The 27265-nt window shown below is 35.5% G+C and overlaps 1 protein-coding gene and 1 non-coding gene across 3 annotated transcripts; both read left to right on the top strand.

Moving 5' to 3' along the window:
• The first annotated feature begins 4077 nt into the window (after positions 1–4077).
• Positions 4078–26621, top strand: LOC150105900 (acetylcholinesterase-like). Of its 2 annotated transcripts, none has more exons than XM_090393663.1 (4): positions 4078–4265; positions 15983–17537; positions 20037–20209; positions 26411–26621. In XM_090393663.1, exons 2-4 carry the CDS (start codon positions 16012–16014, stop codon positions 26455–26457), a joined length of 1746 nt encoding a protein of 581 aa, XP_090249789.1. In that variant the 5' UTR covers positions 4078–4265; positions 15983–16011; the 3' UTR covers positions 26458–26621. The 2 variants fall into 2 exon arrangements, with proteins under 2 accessions (XP_090249789.1, XP_090249788.1); XM_090393662.1 differs by lacking the exon at positions 4078–4265 and adding an exon at positions 11250–11479.
• Positions 5038–5109, top strand: TRNAP-UGG (transfer RNA proline (anticodon UGG)). The gene has a single exon. It is a non-coding gene; the product is annotated as a tRNA-Pro (tRNA).
• Positions 26622–27265: the final 644 nt, after the last annotated feature.

Genomic DNA, 27265 nt, shown 5'->3' with positions numbered 1-27265 from the left:
TTACTTGATTCTTCGCTGTACATAAAGTCCCATAGAAAAAACGCTCTGGAATCCTGTAAAATGCAACTTGCATAGTTACGCATATCACTGTGATTGCACTAATTATAACAACTTATTTGGAGAGCTAGCACTAGTTACATACTGCCATCTATTAGCGTATAGTAGAATTATTCGAGCACATTTAAAATTTGAGACCTCACTTAGTCTGCAACGGTAGAGGAATAAAAATAATAATAAATAAATAAGCAGATTATCGGCATTACTGTATGACAATAGTATCAGCATTACTTTGCCTTTGCCTTGAGGTTATTTATTTTCTTGTGGTTATTTCAGTGATAAAACTTTTTTTTTTTTGCTAAGAATCAGCTCTACAGAAAGTAATATGATGCTAAATTTAATACAGGAATCTTGACATTGTGTTATCAGAGAATAGTACTGCAGCGATAACCAACATAAGTGGCTTTCTTCTTTCACTGAAATCGTTGGCGACATGCAATTAAAACAGGAAAATAAAAATAAAGAAATAAATATATTTCAAAGCTGAAGAATTTATGCTTTAAAATGATTTAATACAATACGCATTCTTTCATAAGAAAAGTTAATTACAGCTCATTAAACAAATAACCCACTTACAGAATTTCGTTCATTGTCAAAAACACGTGACAAAGTTAGCATTTTATTTTATATATTTTTTCAGTAAAACGTTAAGCGGTAATATTTTAATTTAATTTAATTTTAATTTTTGTTTACTCTTTCTAGTAAGCTGTATATTTGACGAACACTTAAAATAAAAATCAATTAATCACACCAGATGTTATTTTGTACTTTTGTCACAGCTGTTCGTATAGAGTAGAGATTTTCAACTGCTGTTTTAGTTATTTTATTATTATTATTGGACTCAAGAGCTGTATTTTTATACCTACGTAAGATGGCGCTATGATCAATTACTGAGACAAAAGTAGATATTGCTATATAGTATAAAGATAATTTAAAAATATATATAAAAAGAAATATAAAAGAAAAAAGTTATTCATATGATTATAATGTGACACGTTTCATTACCTTACGGTCAATGTTCATGACTCAGGCCGAGAGTTTACAAAGCACTATACTAGATAGCGCCTTTTTTTTTATGTTGCTCCAACCCACGAAAGTTTTATTTTATTTTATTTATTTATTTATTTGTAAAACTGCAATACATTCGTACCCTTGGACAGGCATGTATTTTTTCTCTTTTTAATTAATTTTATTTTTTTTATTTTAAATTATTTTTATTTTCTATTTTTTAATTAATTTTATTTTTTCTATTTTTTTATTAATTTTATTTTTTCTATTTTTTAATTAATTTTATTTTCTATTTTTAATTACGTTTATTTTTTCTATGAATTAATTTTGTTTTTTCTTTTTTAATTAATTTTATTTTTTCTATTTTTAATATATTTTATTTTTTAATTTATTTTTTACGTAATTCGGAAGCCCTGCTGTAGAGACTAAACATGGAGCTTTTTTCCAGCCTCCAATAAACGGGACGATGGTCTCACATGAAATTCATCTCCCACCTAAAGACATTGACAAACATCCATGCTCACAGCTGAATTCAAACCCGCAGCTACTATAATCTCCCATGATGTTGCTTGACCTATCATATTACTAGGCCTCTTCACCTTCGGTTTTTTTATTCTTTCGATTATTATCAATGAGAGATGTCAAGACGATTCTTCTTGGAAAAAAAAAAAGTTTATTGTTCAATCATGTACAATTTTTGAACTGAATAGTGGTAAAGAGAAAGTGTCATTTGGTTTTTTATAATTACCGAAGCAACTAGGGCTATGAGGCAAGCACGTTGTTTGTTAATCGCATGTATTTTTCTGATCGGTTGATTAGTGTTGCAGAATGAAAATCCGGTTCCAAAAAACTGAAAAGTTTCAGAGAGGAAAAATCCATGTCGTCACCGTACCGAAGTTTGCATTCTGAGGAGGGCAGTTATGAATAACTACGGCAATCGTATCGACAAGTTAAACCTACACTTTATTTTTCAGCTGATTTGGAAACTACAACAATACTCTTGTCAATAGTTAACGTCACGCAGAAATTATGCGTTTAGGCTCAAAAGAATTTGCTATAATACTAAAAGAATGACCCTTAGGTTCGATTTTAGTGGCAGCCAGAGAGACTATTTCTCAATACTTTTTTTTCAGCGGATTCCCGTGTTAGTCAGTTTTTGGTGCACACAAGAAGGGCTCTTTCTCTGGAAATTCATTTTTTTTTTTTTTTTTTTTTTGTGAGATTGATTGAAGATGAATTGGGGATTCCAAAATCAACTGTGCACAACAATTTGACCGAGAGTTTGGGCCTTCGTAAGGACTCAAACCTCCTCGAAACGATCGTTACTGGTGACGAAACGTAGTGTTTTGAGTATGAGCTCGAAACAGAGTGCTGGGTGGAGACCACCAGAAGAGGGACATCTGAAAAAAAGTCGCTTGGAGAAGTCAAAAGTAAAGACAATGCCGATTGGTTTCTACGATTCCAAGGGCATTATCCAAAAAGAATTTGTTCCGCCTTGCCAAACGGTGAATGGTGAGTTTCATCTTGAAGTTTTGAAGCGATTGATAGCGAAAATTCGTCGCGTATGGCATGAATATCGTGATGCAGGCAGCTGGTCACTTTTGCACGATAATGCACCATCTCATCGTTCGAACATTGTGAGACAGTTTTTGAGCAAAAACCAAGATTTTTGTGTTGGATCACTCGCTGTATTCACCTGATTTAACACGTTGTGACTTCTTTCTCTTCTCCCGACTTCATTTGCCGATGAAAGGAAAGCGATACGACACCATTGAAAACGTTCAAGCGGCAGTAACCACGACCCTCAACAGTATCCCAAAAACCGATATAAAAACACTCATTTAACGAATTAATTGACCGTGCCAAACGCTGTATCGAAGCTGAGGGAGAGTATATTGATTAAAATAAATGATTTGAATAATTATAATTGGCCTGTGTTTTATTTTCTGTCAAAAGTCCGGTATCTTTTTGGACAGAGGGTGTGGTGATCTTTATTCTACACAACAGATCTAATGGATGCCGATCAGTTGTTAATATGCAATAAATAAGATACTACTTCCAAAAAGAATTTTAGATTAATTCCAGAAAGAATTTTAAGACTCGTTCACATCATAACCATTTGAGAGTAAATATTTTTTTTTTTCCAAAATAGCAATGACTTTCGAGATTAGTTTTCAAGAACATTTTTATTCTAGCAGTTTTTTCAGCATCATAGTGCTAGACTATGAAAAGAAAGAAATTTATAAGTTCGATTCTAGTCGCTGACTGAAGGGCTTGTCCTGGTCTTTTCTGAGGCTGTCCAGAGAAACTCGATCTGTGAGAGGCAAATAAAGTTTACTGATCTCAAAAAGTCGAGTAATCTACATTTCAGAAAAATCAATTGTACAAGTCATATTATTATAACAATAGTACTAGTATTAGGATCTGAAGATGGTGGCAGTTCTTTGTTGTACTTTTTCGTCCTCAAAGTCTTGAAATTGTCATCATCAACGGGGTATGTATTCTAAATGTAATGTTATAAAATATTAAAAAACAAAACTCATTAAATATCTACCGAATATTAAAAAAAAAATAAAAAATAAAAATCAAATAAAAAAATGAAAAGAAGTCTTAAAAGCGGCTATTTGATAGAATAACAATATTAGTACGGTATTACATCTCTCAGGTTTCATCTTGGTATTAACTTCATTCAAAAGAATAAAATATTCCTATTTTAATACCACGTAATTAAACTTAATCATGAGTTTATTATGATTTTCGAATATATATATGCATAACTCTTATCACACATGTGTACACAATGTATGATAGACTTATAACCTTAGTGGAAGTCACGTGGAGAAAGAAATCAAAATTTCATTTGTAAATAAATAAATACATTTGTATAATTCCAAAATATAACTAAAATTCACACTTTTTTTTTCGCTCTGATTTTTCGAGGGACAGCTGTCCCTTAAAAATGAAATTTTGAAGGTAGATTTGGGGATTAATTTGAAATATATACTACCTACCTGATTGTTATTGGCCTCCTGTGTTCCTACTCAACAACAACATTCCGGATATTTTTGCTTCAACCCATACATAGTATGCTATGTGGATGATGTAGAATTATGACGTGCATGCTGTCATGCATAACAACAAAATAATCCAAGAAATACTATCACAAACAACCACTAAAACTGGAGATTAAGAACAAGCAGGTATGTTTAAAATTAGTCGCATTTAGTTTCGAAATATTTAATTTACTTATAGAATACCGTAATTGCATTTAGCCGAAAGTGTGTTAATAGTTCATAGCGTACAATGGACGCATTGGATTCTGTCGTTTCATGGAGTTATGACGTAATATATACAGCAGTCATCATGTTTATAATAAAACAGTGTATATTTCACTTGGAATTTATGTCAAGTAATTATAGAATCTAAAAATATACGGCCGTAGGTCTAGGGATATGATTCTTGCTTTGGCCGCGAGAGGGTCCCTCCGTTTCACGCCCAGTCTTTTTTTTTTTTTTAATTTTATTTTCATAATTATTTTGCTCAATAATTCAACTTTTAATTGTTATAATGACGTAGTACAAAAAAACCCTAAAATTTGCTTATTTCTTTTCATAAGTATACTTCTCACGAGAAGGAGTGATGGCATGAACATTTCCGATAATATTGGTTAATACACACAACATTATTCAACTTCAAAATTAAGTGTGGCAAGTAACAAAGCAACGATTAGAGACAAGGTAGTCCAGAAGTAAAAGGAAAGTTACTGGAATAATAATCCTTACGATTTCATTATTATTTTAGAAGTCATTATTGTTATTAATTTAATTCTGTTTATTATTATTATTATTATTATTATTATTATTATTATTATTATTTTAATTCTGATATCATGTTTTCCATTTTAAGACAATGGCCTTTTTATATATATTTTAAACCTGCAATTTTAGTTTTACTAATGATAAATTGCTGTATGGCCCGTTGGTCTAGGGGTATGATTTTCGCTTTGGGTGCGAGAGGTCCCGGGTTCAAATCCCGGACGGGCCCAATAAATTTTTTTTTTTTTTTTTACCCTTAATCTAACGTATATTCAATTTTGTAGTGTTAGAATTGTTTTATATATACATACAAAACTTGAGACTCGCATATTTCTCTTTATAACTATTCTTTTCCTCACATTGCAAAGGAAGCGTATTCAAGGTGTACATTTCATACGTGGTGCCATCTACCGAGCTGAACCGAACCCATAACGATTAAAAACATTAATTGATGTGATTCGGAGAAAATTGGATTTCATTACGGTTCTTGCTTGTCTTTCATAAATTTTAATTCTGCCTTCCTTGATTAAAATATTTGTATTAAATAAAAAATAATAAAATAAAATAAAAAATCGTTTGGAATAAAAATAAGCGTTTCTAGCAGATATCGGCAATTTAAATATAAGACAAGAAAAACTTAAGCATAAAAACATCAAGAGAGGTTAATTCAATTCAGCCTTTAACAAAATCAATTGCCAAAGTGTCGGATTATTAAAACAGAATTATTGGAAAGATTGGAATGGAAGTAGAAGAAGTCAATATAATTCAGCCAAGTTTTGGAAGCATCTTTGGGATAATCCCAAATGAGCATTTCCAAGTAGTTCTTGTCCAATTACTTGCTTACGAACAATATTTAAATTATAACAAGCTCATTTAGTCAAAATGTATGAAAACAAGGTCTGCGTATTGAACAAAGGAGTTGCTTCAGAAACAAAAGAAACAAAAGCCCAATTTCTAACTAATAAAATGAAGTGAAAAATATTCAAAAAGACGAAAAACAAACATACTTGATATGGAATATTATAAATAAGCATTTGACTTTTTGCTACCTACTTGTATCAGAAAATGTCTAGAAATTTTTTGATAAAAAAACAACAGGAAAGTAGCAGAAGTTATGAGCACATGGAAAACATAACTAATATTCAACAGTGGCAATCTGGATGCAATGAATATTGACAGAGGAATTTAACTGTCCTGATATTCACTGTTCTTAGACGGATACCACTATATAAACGTATCACAATGAAAATATAAAAGATGTTACGCGACTTTAAAATTCAGACCGATAGTATCTTGGAAACCAATAATACCAGACATCGCTGTAATTACAAAAATGCATGATTTACTGAAATGGCAACACCAGGAGACAGTAGAATAGAAAAGTAGTTGACCACGTCTAGCGGTATAGATATTGAAAAGCCGAATTCGGAACAAAAGAGGAACAACACTTCTAGTTATTGAATATCATCATCATCATAACACCAAATACGGATATAGACCATATTGGTCTGTTCCGGTCTCATCATCCATCCAATATCCTTTTTTGAGGTCAACCCTGCCTTCTCTTTCCAATTGGCTTATATTTGATTATTTGTTTAGGATGTCGGGTGTTGGCCATTTGGTTTACATGTTCAATCCATTTTTGTTTATAATTGTTTAGTTTTTCTTCTATTGATTTTGTTTTTATTTCTTTTAAAATGTCTTCGTTCCCTTTTTGATCTAATAATGTGTATTTTGCAGTTCTTCTTCTAAATCTCGTATCATTTGTTTTTATTCTTTGTTTATCTTGTTTGTTTATTGCCCAAATTTCACTGCCATATAATAATGTGGGCACTGCCAAAGTATTGTATATTTTCAAGCGTGTTTCTTTTTGTACTATATTTGGGTTGAGTGTTCTATTTATCAGGCCTATGATCTGTAAAAATTTTCAAGTTTTTAATTTTATGTCTTTTTCTCCTTCATATGATATTTCACATCCAAGATAACTGAAAGTATTTATTTGTTCTATTATTTTATTATTAATAACTATTTTACTTCTAACTGGAGTTTGTCCACAAAATGCCATTGTTTTATATTATCATTCTTATGACATTTTCTTGACTACTAGTATTAATAAATTAAAGACTTAATTCTGTATGTTAGTCAAGTAAATATTAGTTTAATATCCGACGTTTCACTGACTAATATCTGTCAGCATTTTCAAGGAAACACTGGTAAGCAATAGAAAGTAACAAAAACTAGGAAACTAACCGACAATTCTAAAAATTATAATCAGTTATCACTGTGCGTGATACAATACGCGCTTCGCAAGTACAACGTTTTATTTATTGAGATATTTATTGTAATTTTACATGAAAGTTCATTTCTTTTTGGTAAAATGATCTAATTAGAGTTTTCCATATATCTGGTAGGATTAGGCGTTGATTCTTATTTAAGTTACCTGTTGAACGGGCGACTGTAGCAGCTTCTTTGAATGTTCTGGAATGGTAGTTCTCTTCTATGTAGGGCATATGACTCATATCCCATTCAATATTATGGTTGGTAGAGGCGAAATGGGAAGAAAAGCCTGATATATCTTGTCTGTTATTCCTTACATAGCCTATGTGTTCTTTCTTTCTTGTTTCAAAACTTCTAGATGTCTGTCCGATGTAATTAATACCGCAAGAACAAGGTATGCTATAAACTCCAGAGCATTTGTAGAAAGGATGGCTATCTTTCGGTGATCGTATAAACTTTTGAATGATCTCAATAGGTTTGAAGGTTACTCTGATATTATATGGTTTTAGAAGAAAAGCTAATTTTCTGGATCACTAATAAATGGAATGGTTATAGAGCTGATGTATTGGGTTTCATCTGGTTGTCTTTGTCGTATGTCACTAAAGAGAATCTTGTTGATGATTCTCGTAGGATAGCCATTTAGGGATAGATCTTTGGATATTTTCATTAATTCTTCTTGTAGGTCGCCAGGGTCCTGACGACCTACAATTTTCATTCCAAACTGTTCTACTATAATGTTTAAATTATATATTGCTCTTTGAAAATTATCTTCCTTAGCTGCAAATAATAGCGTATATATTTTGTTATTCCGGGAAATTTCTATACCCTGACTGTTTAAGGTGTTCCACTGTATTAATATTTCATTAATGTAAATATTGAAGAGTGTTGGAGATAGAGGGCATCCCTGTCTTACTCCTTGGTTTATAGATTGTTTTTCAGACATTTGTTTCATTTTTTTTTAAAATTTTTATTTCATTATCTTTGTATATATTCAATACCGCATGCAGTAAAATATTAGGTATATTTATTCTTTGTAATATATCAAACAGTTTATATCTTTTTACTTTGTCAAATGCTTTTTCGTAATCTATAAACAAAAGATGAGTTTCCAAATTAAATTCTCTTCTATTTGAATATCAACTCTATTAATTGTAGATAGAAATAATAATACGTACATATGGACGTTATTGTGTATTTATTATTATTTCAAGACTTCTATGGACTCCCGAGGAGATCGCAGAAAGTTACCACTTCAACAGATTTTATTTTTTTATTAAACTAATGCACATCAGAAGTGCAAAGGTTTTATAGAATACCATCGCAATTTGTGGTCAAGTAGAAAGAAGGAATCTGTTGAAATGGATGATCTGAGGATTATTAGGTTTTCTGGTGGCAGACAGACGACTTGTGTAAGATCGTTTGCGACATTGACGATGTAGAATACATTCATCGTCATTGCCAGTTTCACGAGTTGGATTACAGAGGGGGAAGCCATTCTTAGTTGTAAATGTTCAAGTTCCCAAGGAAGATGGCCTAACTATCCCACAGTGTGTTCAGCATACATACAAGGCTGTCATCCACACTACTTGGAAGAGGAAAGATGGGAAAAAACTGGAGACGTTACTTTAGGAAGAACCGTGTCAACTGTCACTTCATGCTCCAGTACTAGGCTTGCCAGACGTCCCTTATTTTACGTCTACTTTTACTGTCCCGTATTGTACTTGTAGGGACAGTCTAATGTCCCTTATTTTAATGAAAAGAGAAAATTATAAATATTAGGTTAAGCGATTATAATTTTCAATATTCTCTTCGAATAATCCAACTTAAATTGACTCGTAAGCCATCAAAACTGACAATTCGAAGAAATAAATTGTGTCTACAGTTTACGGCGGAGACGGTCCCTTTCATTGGTCGCTTTTTATTTAGTATAAGCATTTTATTTATAATTCTGTACAGATATATTGCATTTGCTTATTTTCAAACAGTTCTAATGTGGACATTGTGTAGTGCGGGTGCGGTATCGGACCAGTACGTGGATGTTATTTCAGTAATTATTAAAATATAATATCTCGTCTTTTTCGAATGTGCGATATTTGGTTATTACATAAAATATATAATTAAAGGTAAATTAAATTTTGTTTTTTTCCTTAAGTCCTTAACATTGCCAAAATGAAAGTGCGTTTTTTTTTTTAAGGATAATTATTCGAAAGAATGGAATTTTGTTGCAAAAGGAAACCATAACGACGAAGTTGAATGCAAAATCTGTTTAGTGCACGATCGATTATTACACAACTCATTAAAACACAGAAACACAAATTGAACATTTCGAGTTCCAGTTCCAAAAGTATTGATAATTATTTTGTAAAATCAAATGCCAGCAATGAAAGAAACGTTATTGTTGCCGAAATAACTATGGCATTTCATGGCACAAAGCATCATCATTCGTTTGGTCACCCATTTCCCGTATTTGATTTTCCAAAATCTGCCAATCCTAGCGTATCATCTACTCTAATATACCTCATACGTCAATCCACACAAATTAATACTACAAATTAAAATTTGTGATTACTTGAAAATTAGAATACATACATACATACATACATCTTCAAGGCCCACCTTTCCTAATTGAGTTGTGGGGGAAGCAGCTGCAAAAGGAACTTCCAATGGTCACGATCCTCCACCACCAAGCTCAGGTGTTCCCAAACGTGTCCACCCAAGGTTTTGGATATAATCTATCCAGCGAGTCCTTGGCCTTCCACGTGGCCTCCCACCCTCTGGCTTGGCAAAGAGGGCCTGCTGAGGGAGCCTCTCTTGTGGCATTCTGACCGGGTGCCCGTACCAGCGTAACTGTGATCTCTCAACACGGAGAAGCAGCGGTTGAGTATTGAGAGTTCCCGAATTGCAGAGCTTCTGATTCTGGCTAGTCTTGTTAGCCTCGCAACCCCTCGAAGGAACCTCATTTCAGCTGCTTCGATTCGTGTCCGCATTCTTTCGGTCATTACCCAACTCTCGTGACCATAGGCGAGGATGGGGACATAGACTGTATTGAAGACAGCCAGCTTTGCCTTCTGGCTTAACTCCAGCTTCAATACTACCGAACGGCCAAGCTCCCGCAATATTGCGCTTGCTGAGCCTATTCGAGTATCTAGCTCTAAGTCCCACTTTCCATCACTCTTGAATAAGGTATTCATGTTACCCATTCATTATACCCAAGGTATTTAAACTTCTGCACCTGCCTCAGTGGGACTCCATTCGCATGTAGAGTGCACTGGGATGGTTGTCTTGAGACCACAAATGTTTCAGTTTTGGCCACACTGATCTTCATTCCGGCTTCTGCACAAACAGCTACAAACCTATCCAGGGTCCGCTGGAGGACTTCTGTGGAAGAACTAAGCGGAACTAGGTCATCTGCAAAAAGCAGACTTCTAATGCTACATCTTCCAATTCTGACAAACTCACTAGCTCGGCTGCACCTATCAATCCAGTCCATAAATATTATGAAAAGGAAGGGTGACAGAACACACCAGTGGCGGAGGCCAACGAAGACTGTGAAAAGTTCAGACTTTGTGCTGTTTACCCTGACACAAAACTCTGGGTATTCATACAGGGACTTGATGGCAGCTAATAGCTGGCTATCCACTCCATACTCCTGTACTACTTGCCAATGCTTATCCCGAAGAACCCGGTCATATGCCTTCTCCAAGTCTACAAAACATGTATAGACTATTTGGAATTAATTTACGCGAAAAAAAAATTTTTTTTTTAAAAATTGAAAGTTATCGTTAATATTAAATTATATTTGTGATTTGTGATTTACTGAAGAAATGTTATTTAGCTACTGTTTAGTGAGGCACACATATTTACATATTAAATAAACGTTTTTATTTCACTAATATTAATATTGCGATCGTTTTTTTTCCCTTAACCATTTCCGTTCGTAAACGAGTTTCAAGAGTGAAGCAAAAGTATATCTTTTATCACATGACGGTTGCTTTAGATTGTCAAGGACAAAGATCGAGGTCACCTTATTTTGAATACCTTTACTTCGATAAAATACGGTTTCACGCTGATATAATTACGTTTCGACTATCGCAACTCATCCTGTGTACCAGTAGTGAATAGAAGCGGAAGAATGCTGAAATAATCGTCTGCTGGATAGGTATCGAACAACCACTTCGAATTAATGGTAACAAGCGCCACGAATGATATGATAACACCGCGATACAAACTAGGGCGTGAGAAAACCCAAGGTCATTTGTAATCTCTTGAGATAAGTACGTTTTTTTTCGTGTTCTTCATGTGTCTAAATAGTGCAGAGAATGGTGAGTATGATTTCAGAGCTCTTATGTGTGTATATATATAATATAGCGAAGCATAAAATTCCTATCAAAATTCTTCGCTAACTTTACTAGACAGTTCATTTGAACTAGCGCGAATCATTACGTATAACAAAGGTCGTTGACCTCCTTTTTTTGGAGATATGAAGCTGATAATAACAGATTTGTTTGTACATACTTTTATATTTATTGAATTCACAGGGAAACTTTATATTGCGTAAGGTAAACAGTTCAAGTGTTGCTGTTATTTTTAGTTTGGCAAGTATTAAATATAAATTGATATGATTTAAATTAGTCATCATCATCAACATCATCAAATTCCTGCCATGTACCCTCAAGGGGTGTACAGGATATGATAGTACTACATGAAAAAAATTACATCATTACTAACTTCCTATTTACAATTTTCCGACAAATCAGTCTGTTACTTGTCAAGACTCCAACATTATCAGATCTTATATTTCTATCGTCTAAAGCACTTTGTGCCATATCCATCCACCTATATCTTGGTCTTCCTCTGGGTCGTTTTGCTGCCAACCTGGCAGAGAACACTTGTTTTGCTAATCTTTCCTCGGCCATTCTTTTTAAGTGACCATACCACCTGAGATTAGCTCTGCTAATGCATTCCTGGATGCTGACAATGTCAAGTTCTTTTCTAATATCCTCATTTTTAATATGATATTGCCATTGATGCCATCTGTTCACGCCTCTAATCTTTCTCAGGACTCTCATATCTGCGGTCTCTAGTCTTTGGTCAAGTGTTTTTCTTCTGACCCAGCTCTCAGATCCATAAGTTAAAACTGGTTTGAACACTGTCTTGTATACAGCTAATTTAGTGTTCCGACTAATTTCTCTCTTATTCCATATGAATTTATTCAATTGACTTCCCACCATACCAGCTTTGCTGATTCTGTTGTCTATTTCTATATTTAATTTACCATCTTCAGTAAAAATCATGCCTAAGTAACTGAAATGTTTTACTTGTTCCACAGGTTCTCCATTCACAACACAGTTGACATTTTCAATGATTCTGCCTATTTTCATTGTCTTTGTCTTTTTATTGCTGACCTTCATACCATATCTATTACAACAGCTATTCAATTTAGTCAGAGAATCTTGCAGACTTGTAGCGGATTTATTTAGAAGTATAACATCATCCGCATAAATCAAAGAGCTGACATTAACATATCCAATTTTGATATCATGTTTAATACCACTTTCCTTCATAATGTGATCCATATAGATAATGAATAACAGAGGGGATAATGTACATCCTTGTCTCACACCAGATTTAACATTAAACCATCTTCCTGTACTTCCTTCAATTCTAACTGCTGACTTACAACTCAAATACAGAGTAAGTATTGCTTGATATAATGCACCATTGACACCATATAACTGTAGCCTATTGAATAGCTTCTCTCTTGGCACCTTGTCATATGCCTTTTCCAGAACGACAAAACTTAAATACAGATCTCTGTTATAGTCCCATGCTTTCTCAACTATTTATCGTAAAGTGAAGATCTGATCGTGACAGCCTCTATTTGGCCTGAATCCAGCTTGTTCTTCACCAAGCTTTTCTTCCACAATTCTTCTCAACCGTTTCTCAAGTATACTTGCATAGATCTTGCCAGGAACACTCAGTAGGGAAATACCTCTGTAATTCTCACATTCAGTTTTATTTCCCTTTTTATATATGGGTACTATGAGAGCTCTTCTCCAATCATCGGGAATTCGTCCCTCTGTCCAGGCTTTCTGAACTATGCAGTGCAGCCACTGTAAGACTCTTATACCACCATACTTCAGCATTTCTGGTCGAATATCATCTACTTCTGCTGCCTTTCCACCAATTTAAAGCTTTTGACAGCTTTTTCTACTTCAAGTATGGATATGTATTCCTGACTGCATGCCTGGTCAGTGTTTTTTACCACTGTGCTGTCATCTCAGCTTGTTTCATTTAGCAGTTTTTCAAAGTAATTACTCCATACTTCAAGGATATCTTTTTCTCCCGTTTTCATGTCACCTTTATCATCTCTCATTCCTTTTACAGCACTCTTTCCTCCATTCTTAAACTTCTTCAACAACGTCCAGAATATTTTGCCACCTTCTTGATATTTATTTTCTATATTCTTGCCAAAGTCCTCCCATGACTTTTGTTTAGCTAGTTTTACACAGTGTTTAGCATTCTTGCATTTGTCTCTATATTCTCTAAGAGCACAAGCTGACTTATTTGACAGGAATTTTTGATATGCTTTCTTCTTTTCCTTCACTGCCTCTTTAACTTCCTGTGTCCACCAGGGAGTTCTGATTTTTTTATCCTTACAGACAACCTCACCACATGCCTCTCTGGCAGAATCAATCAATGTTTTCTTCAGAGTTTGCCACTGAATCTCCAAGATTTGATTCCTGTTCTCAAACTCTTTCATTTTTTCTTCAATAATCTTTGTGTATTTTAGTCTACAGTTCATATCTGAGAGGTGCTCAACTTTTATTCGCTTTAAAACTTTCTTACATGTTATTCTTTTCAATATTAAATTCAATTTTATCCTGCTCAAGACTAAATAGTGATCACTACCAATTTCAAATCTTCTGTACACTCTGGTGTCCTGCACCAGGGAGAAAACATCATTATCAACAATAACATAGTCAATGAGAGTTTTCTTATTCCTAGCCTCTTCTCTCCATGTGAATTTGTGCACATTTTTATGTTGGAACATGGTGTTAGTAATAACCAGTCCATGTCCTGAGCAGAAATCCAACAGATATTTGCCATTATTATTAGCTTTGCTCTTTTCTCCAAATTTTCCCCAAATATTTTTTTATGTCTCACAATCATTTCCTACTCTGCTATTTAGATCCCCAAGAAGGACCAACTTTTCATTTTTCATTGTGTCAGTTGCTTTTTCTAAAGCCTCAAAAAAATCCTCCACTTCTACCTTAGTAGAACCTTCTGTGAGACCATAGGCACAAATAAGCCTCATTGTCCAGTTCCCCATTTTCATATTTGCCCACATCACTCTACTTGGGACTGACTGCCATTCAAGAAGATTAGCCTCATATGTAGTGTTGAATACAATGGCTACTCCTTCTTTTCCTTGATTGTCATTGCCTGAATATAAAATTTTGTATTTATTGCTCAGAAAGAGCTCACCAGTTTTTGTCTTTTTTGTTTCAGTCTCCCCTATTATGTTTATCTGGTACTTATCTAATTCCTCAGCTAGCTCCCATTTCTTTGCTTCAGGCTTCTTATGTTGATTGTAGCTATCCTCAATTCTGGTGATATTGAGTTGGGGTGTGTTTTAGGATTTGTTCCAGTAGCTCACTTTTCGCTGTTCGCCCTGGTTCCCTGGCGAAAACAACGGGGGCCTTGTTTAACCGGACGACGCCCCAGCCGGCATGAAATTCTGTCATGTTGTATCATCATTTTTTTTATTTTTATTTTGGTTTAACCAATAAGAATACAATTTGGTCGGCTAAATCCCAAATTGCCAGCCCGTCCTCGTTCGTTCAGTATCCAAGTAGATACCCAACAGGGTGCACCACGGGTAGGTGAGGATTGGACATTAGGTCAGAAGCCCTGGTCGGTTCTCCGCATTCCTTTAAAGGCTATGTGGAGGTCTCCTCTCAGTTATACAGCTTTGACCTTAAGCACCCCGATTTAAATTAGTTTATATTATATATAGAGGGAGCCTCCTCCAATGGCTTCATAAAAGTACCAGTATAATAATAATAATAATAATAATAATAATAATAATCTAATCCTCGAACTCATGCTTAGGATTGGCCAGTTTAGCCCACTATGTATTAATCAAGTTATATAAAAAACAGATTGCCATTTGGCAGCATTTTTTTTATTTCTGTCATGTGATTCTCGGTAAGTTTTGATCCTTTTACTTCATTTCATTTATCAGACTCCCACCCACCCACCCACTCAAGGTTGTAAACGTATTGCACGTTGATATGGCGGTTTGGCTAAGTATATACTTAATATTTTGGGGTTGAATTCTACTGTCTCTTAATTAACATAACTTAATTAGTTAAGTCTCCTTTATATGGACGTTAACATATTTACATCTGTTTCACACAGTGAAGACAGTGGCTATGAACGAAGACAGAACACATCGGCCCTTCAGAACACACGCAATTTACAGACAAAAAAAAAAAAAAATACCAGTTGTGGTTGTGGGCAGTAGATGGCGTTGATGTAGATGATGATGGTAATAGAGGTTCGATGTAGTTGGAGACGAAGAGCTGTAGAGTAGGTGTCCGTCCTCGATGAGTCTTCAAATTCCTCTGAGGTGTCACGAAATAATAATACTGTAATTATTATTATCTCGTATTAGGGCTTCATGGAGGGGGGGAGGCTAGCTTATATCACGTTTATCTTTGTTTACAGCCATGTCCTCTGCTGGGTGAACAAACTACAGTATCAATGAAAGTAATTTTTTTTTTTTATATTAACTATTATTTTTTTTTTTTACTCGGCAGGTATAACACTATATGACTAATAATCAAAGATGGCAAATGAAACATTAGACTACTACTTCTCTCGAACGACGAAGCTGTTTGGGTTTATCGTTCTATTTCTAGTCTTCAGCACTTTTATTTCAGATGCACTTGCTGATGATATGGTTATTCAGACGACCGAAGGGCCAGTAAGAGGCGTAAAACTTCCGACACCTACTGGAAAATATGTGGATGCATTCCTGGGCATTCCTTATGCAATGCCACCTGTTGGTGAGCGTCGTTTTCGGGCGCCAGAACCAGCAGAAACGTGGACTGAGATCCTGGATGCTGCAGAACTTCCAAACACTTGTTTCCAGCAAAATTCCGATTTAATAGAGATATCCGAGTTATATGCGCTCACTACCCCAATGAGTGAAGACTGTCTGAAGTTAAGTGTGTGGCTACCTCGACCCAGACCTCAAAACGCTGCAGTAATGGTGTGGATACATGGAGGTGGCTTCACTATTGAATCTTCAACGGTGCAATTATACGATCCCCGTATTCTAGTATCAGAAGAAGAGGTAATTGTGGTAGCAATGAATTACAGATTGGGTTCTTTTGGGTTTTTATATTTTGGAATACCAGAAGCTCCAGGCAATATGGGATTGCTTGATCAGCATTTGGCACTACAGTGGGTCAAAGCGAATATCAAATCTTTTGGTGGAGATCCTCAAAGAATAACTTTATTTGGAGAGAGTGCTGGAGGATCCAGTGTCAGTTACCATCTTTTATCGCAGCAAAGCTGGAACCTTTTCAATCGGGCCATCATTCAAAGCGGCACCGCAACATCTCCATGGGCTTATGAAGATCAACAAGCCACCATAGAGGAGGGATTAAAACTTGCACGTTCGCTAAAGTGTCCTCACAGTTCTCAAAATACCAAGGCTGTTCTGGAATGTCTCCGTCAAGTAGATGCCGCAAAGTTGGCCGAAATGCAACCCGAATTCGAAAAACTATTTGAATTCGTTTTTACTCCAGTGGTGGATGGCAAATTCATCACTCACACACCAAAAGAATTACTGGCATCAAAAAGGTTCAAAAATATGAGTATTCTCATCGGAACCACTTTGAATGAAGGAACTATGTTTCTTCCAATGACGTTTCCAAACTCTTTCACCCTCAGTGATCCTGTTGAGTTTTCTTACGACGACTTCTTGAAGGCCGTCCGTCAAATAACTCCACAGAATAATGAACTCATAGAACAATGTGTTATATTCGAATACACCCCGTGGGAGAATATTAGCGATACAAAGCTGAATGTTGATGCCATTGAAAAGATCGTTGGAGACATCCACTTCACGTGTCCTTCCAACAGTCTCGCACTCGACTATGCCAAAGTTGAGAATCCAGTGTATCAATACTTGTTCGCCCATCGCTCCAGTTCTAGTGCGTATCCCCATTGGCTTGGAGTCGAACATGGGGAAGAGTTGGGATACGTCTTTGGATTGCCTCTCAATCCTGAGTTCAATCTTCTTCCTGAAGAGAAAGAATTGAGTAGCCGAATAATGCAATATTGGGCTAATTTTGCAAGAACAGGGTAAGTGTTAAATAATCTAATGTAATGTTGTATTTGCAATTATTAATCCTAGTTATAATTCATAAAACAATAAAACGTAATCGAAGATATTATTTATTTATTTATTTATTATTATATAAACAACTACAATCCGCAACTCTCCAAGATACATGTCAATGAACTTCTTTCTCAATCCTCACATCAGTTCCCTCCCTCCATACAGCATTGATCCCACTATGGTTTCTTCAACCCCCTCCTGTATAAACTAAACAAAAATAAAAAATAAATGAAAGAGTGATCATAAATTCAAAGTGGACTTCAACGTTTTCATTTTGATTTACGACAGAAGCTTCAATTGCTTCGTTCGTAATTTTACAAGGAGTCAGCGACGGTGAATAACTCCTTTAAAACGCTTTAAAGTGATTTCTACACGATGTTAATAAAAGGATATTAATGACTTTTATTTCACTGGTTTCAAGGACATCGTCAGAGTAGGAGAAAGAGAGAAATTGCGAGGGAGGACAGAGAGGGAAAGAAATGTAAAGACGCAATACTACTACATGTAAACTGTTGTACACGTCATACGTCTGTTAAAAAAAAAAAAAAAAGGAATTTTACATCGTTCATAAATTATGACTTCATTCATTTTATGCCTAGTGAGATATATACACATACCGATCACCGAATTAGAAGCCTTTGTGCAGCTGTATGTAAACGTCACTTACACACCGTATATGCAAAATAATTGGTTACCGCGTGTTCTGGGCAACTATTTACGATTGCTGATGGTCAGTAATGTTGATCAGAACGGGCCAAAGGATCTTTCTCAGTTCGATAATGGGCTTATTGTGGATACCCATCTGTCAGGAGCCACGATTTTGTAAACAGCACAGCTGACTGGTTTTTCAGAAAGTGTAATCAGTTAAAAAAAACCTGGGTGTTTAATCAGTTAAAAATTTTTTTTTTTTTAAAATACCAACACGTCTTCTCTAAGAGGTGTAACTGTGGTCTTAAGACAGCATCAGGAGCGAGATCACTATTGTCTGAGAAAGCTTGTACAGACAAACAGAATTTCTCGTGTGCAGCAATTGACCAAAGCATTTAATAAAGACTGTGTTCGTTACCCACATCGCACAGAAATATGCGCAGAAAATTGAAGAGAAGCGGTATTGGCAATGGCATACCTATACAGAAACCATTGATTTGTGCGAAGAACCGTAAAGTTCGACCACATTGGTGTCAAGAACACCGTTACTGGATACTGGAAGAGTGTAAAAAGTCATATGGCGCGGCGAGTCACAGTACGCCTTGTTCTGTACCGACGGTAGGCAGAGTTTAGCAGAAGCCCCATGAAGCAATGAACCCAGCTTGCCTTGTAACCACAACGCAAGGATTTGGAGATGATGTCATGGTGTGGGGCATGTTCTGTTGGCACTAAATGGCTCCCCCTGATATTGCTGGAAGGTCGAATGTCCTCAAGGAATATCTGAACATTGTTGTCGATCACGTCCATCCAGCATTGTTGATTTTTTATCCAATAGGTGACAGTTGATTAATGGACGACATTGCTACTGTTCATCACGCAGGTATTGTGCAGCGAGCATGACAGAGGTTTCCAGTATCTTTCCTGCCACCACAAAGCCCGGGTCTGAACCCCATTGAAAATGTATATATGTTAGTAAAACAGATCCTGGAACAGAGTCCTCTTCTATCAAATCTGAGTCAGTTGAAGGACTATCTGGTGAATGCCTGGTATGTTGTAGACGTAGATGCGATTCAACCCATTGTGGAATCTGTGCTAAACTTCACATGTGCTGTAATTTGGGCTTAAGGAAGTCCAACAGGGTATTAAATAAAAGTTTGTAGTTAAGTTAGCGGCATGCGTTCTGTTTGATTGGAAACATCTGAGGTCTAATTCTTTCTAGGATGTCCACATTCAAGGAGCTCTTACTGAAGATCAACACAATCAACAAACTGTGGAAACATTTGTAATTTTATGCACTGTCTGTATTCTCCAGTTCGGTAGATTGTCATCAGAGTAACCTAATTAGTTTTTCTATCTTTTTATCTGATGACAATCCACCAAAATGGCCAGCACCCCGTTATGAATATTACTGGCTTTAAAACAGTTTTTTTTTTTTTTTTTTTAAATCTCAGAATATTTTAAACTTCATAATTTTTAAAGTCATTGCCTTCTAAATTTAGTTTTATTTAGTTTTATTCTTATTTTTGACCATATCTTTACTCGTGTATTTCTTTTCACCTTTTGTTATGGTTTCAAATATTATAAATGTAAAAATTTATACTTAAAGAATACTTGATTATAGTATTGCATGAAACCCTGCTTGATATTAACAATAAACTGATCTAGAAATACTAGTTTGCATGTGTTTAACGGGCCTGCTTGTTTGCAAACTAAAACTTTTACATGATTTCCCAGTTCGAAAGTAGTTTAGATTGTCGTTTTCCTGTTCACATTTTCTAACAACAAATCTAAAGTCTGTTTGACTTCCTTCACAGGAACCCGAATATTTCTCCAGATGGTTCCACCTCGGATGAGTGGCCTCCGCACACAGCATCGGAACAAAAGTATCTCATTCTCAACACAGAAAATAAAGATTTGGGAGAAAAACTGCGAGTAAAGCAGTGTGCTTTTTGGTCGCAACTTATACCACGTTTAGCATTATTATCAGGTAAGTAGCGCTCATTTGAATTAGCCCATTTAAACTGGTGATGATCATTTTTTCCCCTGCAGTTATAATGGTGGAAATTCGTACAGTTTTGGCGTCCGAGCATGGCTGGATTTATGCGAAAGCTACAGAAGATTAGAGCCTCACATCATTACAAAACGTTATAGCTTAGGGTACACCGCCGCCTTAAATCTTGCCCTACGTCTGAGTTTAAAAACGTCGACTTATACTAACTCTGCTTTGGTTGAAGGGAATTGCAAATCACCGAAATTCGGAAATTTTTAATGAAATATGGTACTAAGACGTGCATTTGTCTCAATTTTTAGTTCCATCCCGAATTATTATTTGGGCCTTCTCTCTGAAATCAATGTGGCATACTGTTGCCACATCTCCAATCGCAGACCTGGTAATAATAATATAGTACATTAGTGTTAGCACTTTGGCTAGGATACGGGTCAGATCATCCACAAACTCAGTTCTAAATCTTTATCTTCAAATGACCATCCTATTACTCTCTCACCTTAATGTTTCCCAAAGCATTAAAAGAGATAATTCCATTAAACTTCCAGTTATATATACTACTGTCAATAATAATAGTAATAATAATAATTCCACCGCTGTTTATCAGCAGTGATTCTTTTTGCTTATCATCTACATTTGGACAAAGGTCCAAACATAGTTGCTAGATTAATTCGATCGCTCAGTCACGCACAAGGCGATGGAATTAATTTACTACCTAAAGTTGCTACTCATTGTCAGGGAACCATCTTCACGTAGTGATTTCCTACTTATCTGAGCCTCTATAGAATTTGAATCTTGGATCAACATTTCCACATCGAACTGCTGAATTTTTCGTACCATCCTTCCGAACACACACATATATATATATATATATATGTTAAAGATACCAAGCTATTTTAAACCTGGTTTTACTCCATTTCCCAAGTAAGCAAACAGACAAATATTTTACCAGAACAAGTTACCATAAGTTGTTTAAACCTTATTAAATAAAAATCTCAGGAGTAGGAGATATAAAACACCTTATGGTAACTTGTTCTGGTAAAATATTTGTCTGTTTGCTTACTTGGGAAATGGAGTAAAACCAGGTTTAAAATAGCTTGGTATCTTTAACTTTTATTATACCCAAGGTAAAATACTTTCTACACACACACACATATATACAGGGTGTCCCAAAATTCACGCAAAATTTAAATTTAGCGCCATTTGTGCGGTAAAGGGTTGCCAACGAGAAAAAAAAAGACAGCGTGACAGCTGACAGTTCAGGGTTATTAAAAATGGACCACACACAGGGAAGAGAGTTCGTTGAATGGATTATGGAACAACAACAAGTGGATGCTTATTTTTCGAACAAAATCATCTTCAGCGATGAGGCTCATTTTCATCTTGATGGCTTCGTTAATCGACAAAATTGTCGCATTTCGGGTTCAGAAAATCCACGAGTGATTGTTAAGAAACAAATGCATCCACAACATGTCACTGTTTCGTGCGGATTTTGGGCTGGACATCATCGGTCCATTCTTCTTCGAAAATGCGGCTGGTAAGGCAATAACAGCTATCGCGACATGATAATCCAGTTTTTTGTGCCTAAATTGCAAGATATGGATGTGGACGACATGTGGTTTCAACAAGACGGTGCCACATGCCATACAGCCCGAGAAACAATTCAATTACTGCATGAGTCATTTCCTGGTCGTGTAATTTCCCGTTTTAGTGATCAGAATTGGCCGCCCAGATCATGTGACTTAACGCCGTTGGACGTTTTTTTTTTTCTTTGGGGTTTTTTGAAGTCTAAGGTTTATGCCAACAAGTCCACGACCACCCACGCCTTGAAGGAGGAAATTGAGCGCTGTATCAACGAAACTCAGCCGCATTTATGCAAAACGGTCATGGAAAATTTCAACAAAAGAGTGCGTATGTGCCAGCAAAGCCATGGAGGCCATTTACCCGATATGCTATTCCATGCATAACCCTATACTGTATACTTTATGAATCAATAAGAAATTACAATTTTTAATTAAAAACCTGTGTTTTCTATCAAAATTACTTCTTGCGTGAATTTTGGGACACCCTATATATATATATATATATATATATATATATATATATATATATATATATATATATATATATATATATATATATATATATATATATATATATATAACCTATATATGTATATATACCGAGTGATTATAAAATAACGTCAAGTGTTCAGAGCCGTCTAGCGAGTAATGTATTTGACGAAACACACCAATATTCGGTAGACGTACACAGTGGAACATGGGGATTCGATTTAACGAAAAAAAATAGTACCAAAAGTCACCAACAGGGGAAATTTTGGCACTGCCAAATTAATTTTAGTTGGTGTGACTAATGAATGACTAAATGGCAAATGAGAGACAGCACACATCAATTTCATGACGTTTATTGTTAATTACAAATGAGGTTCAATATGACCACCATTCTGATGTTCCAGGAACTGCATACGGTGCACGACATTTTCCACAGTGGCTCGCAACATATCGGAATTGATTTGTCTCTCGTGTAACGTTATTCGATCTTTCAAAGTTGTAATATCGGGTACATGTCCTTGATACACAATGCTTTTAAGAAATCCCCACAGCCAAAATTCACATGGATTGAGATCAGGCAATCTCCGTGGCCATGGAGTAGGAAATTCACGACTAATAATTCTTCTGTCAGAGAAATATTGTCGCAAAACACGCTGTACCTGAAGTCCGATGTGGGGTGGTGCACCATCCTGCATGAAGATGGTCGAATCGATACATCCTCTTTGCTGCAGTTGTGGAACGACAAAGTTCTGTAGCATATTGGCATACCTGTTAGCATTGACGGAACAGGTCACTGGTCCATTTTGGCGATTTTGCTCGTAAAATTTATGACCGATTATAAAAGATGCCGTAAATCCGCACCACACTGTGACTTTGGGCGAGTGGATAGGCATCTGCAGACACACGTGCGGATTAGTTGCAGCCCAAATGCGACAGTTGCGTGTGTTAATATCGCCATTCAAATAAAAGTGCGCTTCGTCACTCCATAAAATCTGCCACGGCCATGCATCATCCACTTCCATGCGCGCTAAGAATCTCAAAGATAAGTCGATTCGTGTGGTCGCATCACCAAGGCGCAATTCTTGAACGTGACTGATTTTATAGGAGTAAAACTTCAACATCTGATGCAGGATTTTCAACACCGTTGTGTATGCGATATCCGTTTGCCGGGATATTGCTCGTGCACTGCTGGTACCCTGCACACTCATCATCTCCTGTTCCACAATAGCAGTTCCAACTTGTTCAACTTGTTGGTGATTGATTGGTTTGTGTCCCCTGCTTACCTGCACTGCAAGAGTTCCAGTAGTTTCAAATCGCCGAATCAGTTTTCGTAAGTTTGTTACGCTAATCAGTCCTTTTCGTAAATTTTTCATACGCCGAAAATCACGAAGATTGGCATTAATAAAACAGTTCGTCTACGAATGATAAGAAATCTCACAGACTTTCCTTTGCATGATCGCTCACAAGAACAGCGATAACGAAATTAATGCATTTTATTCGATAATCAGCGCCAATATTTCCACTGTTGGCGACTTTTGCTACTATTTTTTTTCCGTTAAATCGAATCCCCATGTTCCACTGTGGACGTCTACCGAATATTTGTGTGTTTCGTCCAATACATTACTCGCTAGAGTGCTCTGAACATTCGACGTTATTTTATAATCGACCATACATATATATATATATATATATATATATATATATATATAACCTATAAATGTATATATATTTATATAACCTATAAATGTATATATATTTATATAACCTATAAATGTATATATATTTATATAACCTATATATGTATATATTTATATAACCTATATATGTATGTATGTATATATATATATATATATATATATATTATATATATATATATATATATATATATATATATATATATATATATATATATATATATATATATAAATTTAACTGACTAGAACCCGAGAAAGTATAACAAAAACCTTTAATACATCACGACTAGTTTCATCGGTGCTCCGACTTCTTCAGGTGGGAAATAAAAATCATAAGATATAAAAATAACAAGGTAAAAAACATGGACTTTCCAGCTTAATAAAAAGCAGAATAGTAACAGTCATATTTGAATAGGTGACCGCGTGCTACCGTTGGCATGAGTAGAATGTGTGCGACAGCTAATTTTAGAGCGCCACTACTGGATTACTGCGCTATGGGAATCAGGCAAATTGTAGCTTAGATTGTTGTTCAAATGTGAAGGATCCAGAACTATTTCTTTTGATTCGATGATTCTTCTTTCGAATTCATCCTTGCATATATATAAATTAGTAGTGCGTTCCCAGTCAACTTGATGTGGCTGTTCTTCAAGGTTAGAGTTTGCCGAGAAGAGAACATGACTGGAAAGGGCGCTCGCTCGTGTTCTACTGTAAGAGATGTCACGTCTATGTTCCTCAAGACGAAGTGAAACAGATTTATCTGTCTTTCCAAAATAAGGTCGACCACAGTCGCACAAAACTTTATAAACACCGGGAAAATGCAGTTGGTTGTGTTTTGGTTTTGGTCGACTCAGAAAAGAACGAAGTTTTGGCAGCGTAGTATAGTCGGTCTTTATGTTGAATTTCTTCAAAATCTTAGCTAGTTTTGGGGTAAGAGAGCTGATAAATGGGTTTATCAGCTCTCTTCTGCTACTATTCTGCTTTTTATTAAGCTGGAAAGTCCATGTTTTTTACCTTGTTATTTTTATATCTTATGTTTTTTATTTCCCACCTGAAGAAGTCGGACTACCGATGAAACTAGTCGTGATGTATTAAAAGTTTTTGTTATACTTTCTCGGGTTCTAGTCAGTTAAATTTATTTTTATAAATGTATACATCCCGAGTAAATCATAATTTCAATAATATATATATATTAGGGTTACTAAGCCATTTTATAAACTTAGTTATTTTACTCCTAATCCCAAGTGAGCAAACAGTTAAGTTTGCGCCTGAATGTAGCTCAAGTCTAAAGGTGGTGCAACTCATAGTAAAGGTGGGTAAGTTCTGATCACTATTCTTAGTATTTTCCATAATGTAAAGCACATCTCACTAACAGATGTATACTGCAATACATTATTATGGGTGGGGTCACTACCCAGACCGGTTTCGACCTTTTTTGAGGTCTCCTCAGTGAGTAGCTAGACCCTAAATACCAAGATTTTAGTAATACGGAGCCTTATCAACTTTACCTATACAAGTTGCAACAGGTGTTTTTATTTTTGATAAAAATCTCAGGAGGTGATATAGATGTAAATTAGATTTTTTACCTTGGGTAATGTATATTGGGGCTACTAAGCCATTTTATAAACTTAGTTATTTTACTCCTAATTCCAAGTAAGCAAACAGTTAAGTTTGTTAAGTAACTCTAATATACATTACCCAAGGTAAAAAAAAAACTAATTTACATCTATATCTCCTCCAGAGATTTTTATTAAAAATAATAACACATTGTTGCAACTTCTATAGGTAAAGTTGATAAGGCTCTGTATTACTGAAATCTTGGTATTTAGGGTCTAGCTACTCACTGAGGAGGCCTCAAAAAAGGTTGAAACCGGTCTGGGTAGTGACCCCACCCATAATAATGTATTGCTGTATACATCTTTTAGTGAGATGTGCTGTACATTATGGAAAATACTAAGAATAGTGATCAGAGCTTTACACACCTTTACAATGAGTTGCCCTGGTGTTGCACCATCTTTAGACTTGAACTACGTTTCAGGCGCAAACTTAACTGTTTGCTTACTTGGGATTAGGAGTAAAATAACCAAGTTTATAAAATTACTTGGTAACCCTAATATACATTATTCCCAAGGTAAAAAAAGGGTATGATTCTCGCTTTGGGTGCAAGAGTGCTCGATTTCAAATGCCGCTCAAGCTCATGTGGTTGGTTTTCTTTAACCCTTAAATTCCTATCTTTTTTTTTTTAATTGCAAAACATTAAATTTACATATGCGAGGTTAGTCAATTCAAATCTTACTACTGATTTGAGAACAATTCAAAGTTTATGTTGTTGTTTTTTGAGTTCACATCCATAATGTTGCCTTCAAGTCATATATTACCTTGTTATTTATCAGATGTATTCTATTTCGTGTTATTTTCAGGGCAATGTGGAAAACATGACGAAAAGGCCAAATGGAAGATATCGTGAACTGAAAGTGTCAGAAAATGAACTTTGAACTATTAACAAATAAGAGAAAGATAGAACTCTGTTATTGTATTAATTTCCTTCAAGTGATAAATAATTTGAATCACTTCAGTCATTATGGAAGTACGAACTTTCTGTGTAACAGCAATAAACGTTATTAAGTGCTTCGTTTCTGTTAATTTCACGAGATTACTAACGTAATTTCCACTTACAAATTAAACAGGTTGGGAGTGTAATATTGTTAATTGGCAGTGTAATAATTACAGTTGAAGAATTACGAAAAGTATTCTAGCATTGGGAATGATCAGAAGCTGAAAAGTGTCTGGCCTGTTGGTCTAGGGGTATGATTCTGGCTTCGGTTGTGAGAGATCCCCGGTTCAAATCACGACAGTCCCGTTCAAGACTCTTTTTAGCTGGTATTAATAGAGGAGCCCATTCTACCATTATATGAAGTCGCTATTTAAAGTAAGATTTCTCCCTTCTGACAGTGCCATCTGTTGAGATAAAACGCAGCTATTTTTTCGAAGAAGAGTTGAGCAATGTACGCTGGAACACCACAGTTCCTGCCTTTTTTTGCCCCTTCGAATTTTTATCGAAAAAAACACACATCCCAACAACTTTTCGAAACTTGATCTCCTGGGAAATATTTTTAAGAAATATAACATATAAAGCGGGGTTGCTCCCATGGACCTCATTGGGTACTCTCATTGGGATGAGAGTTCTTCGTGCTAGGGTTCTTCTAGCACGACAACTCCCACTTGTCACAAGATTCGCAATGTGCAAGCATGAGTCGAAGAGCATATCCAAGTAC

The sequence above is a fragment of the Typopeltis vanoorti genome, chromosome 6, assembly GCF_054136105.1.
Source record: "Typopeltis vanoorti isolate ZY-2024b chromosome 6, IOZ_Tvanoo_1.0, whole genome shotgun sequence".
NCBI classification, from domain to species: domain Eukaryota; kingdom Metazoa; phylum Arthropoda; class Arachnida; order Uropygi; family Thelyphonidae; genus Typopeltis; species Typopeltis vanoorti.
Note: the sequence above shows the minus strand (reverse complement) of the source record. Positions and strands in the feature narration are given on the sequence as shown.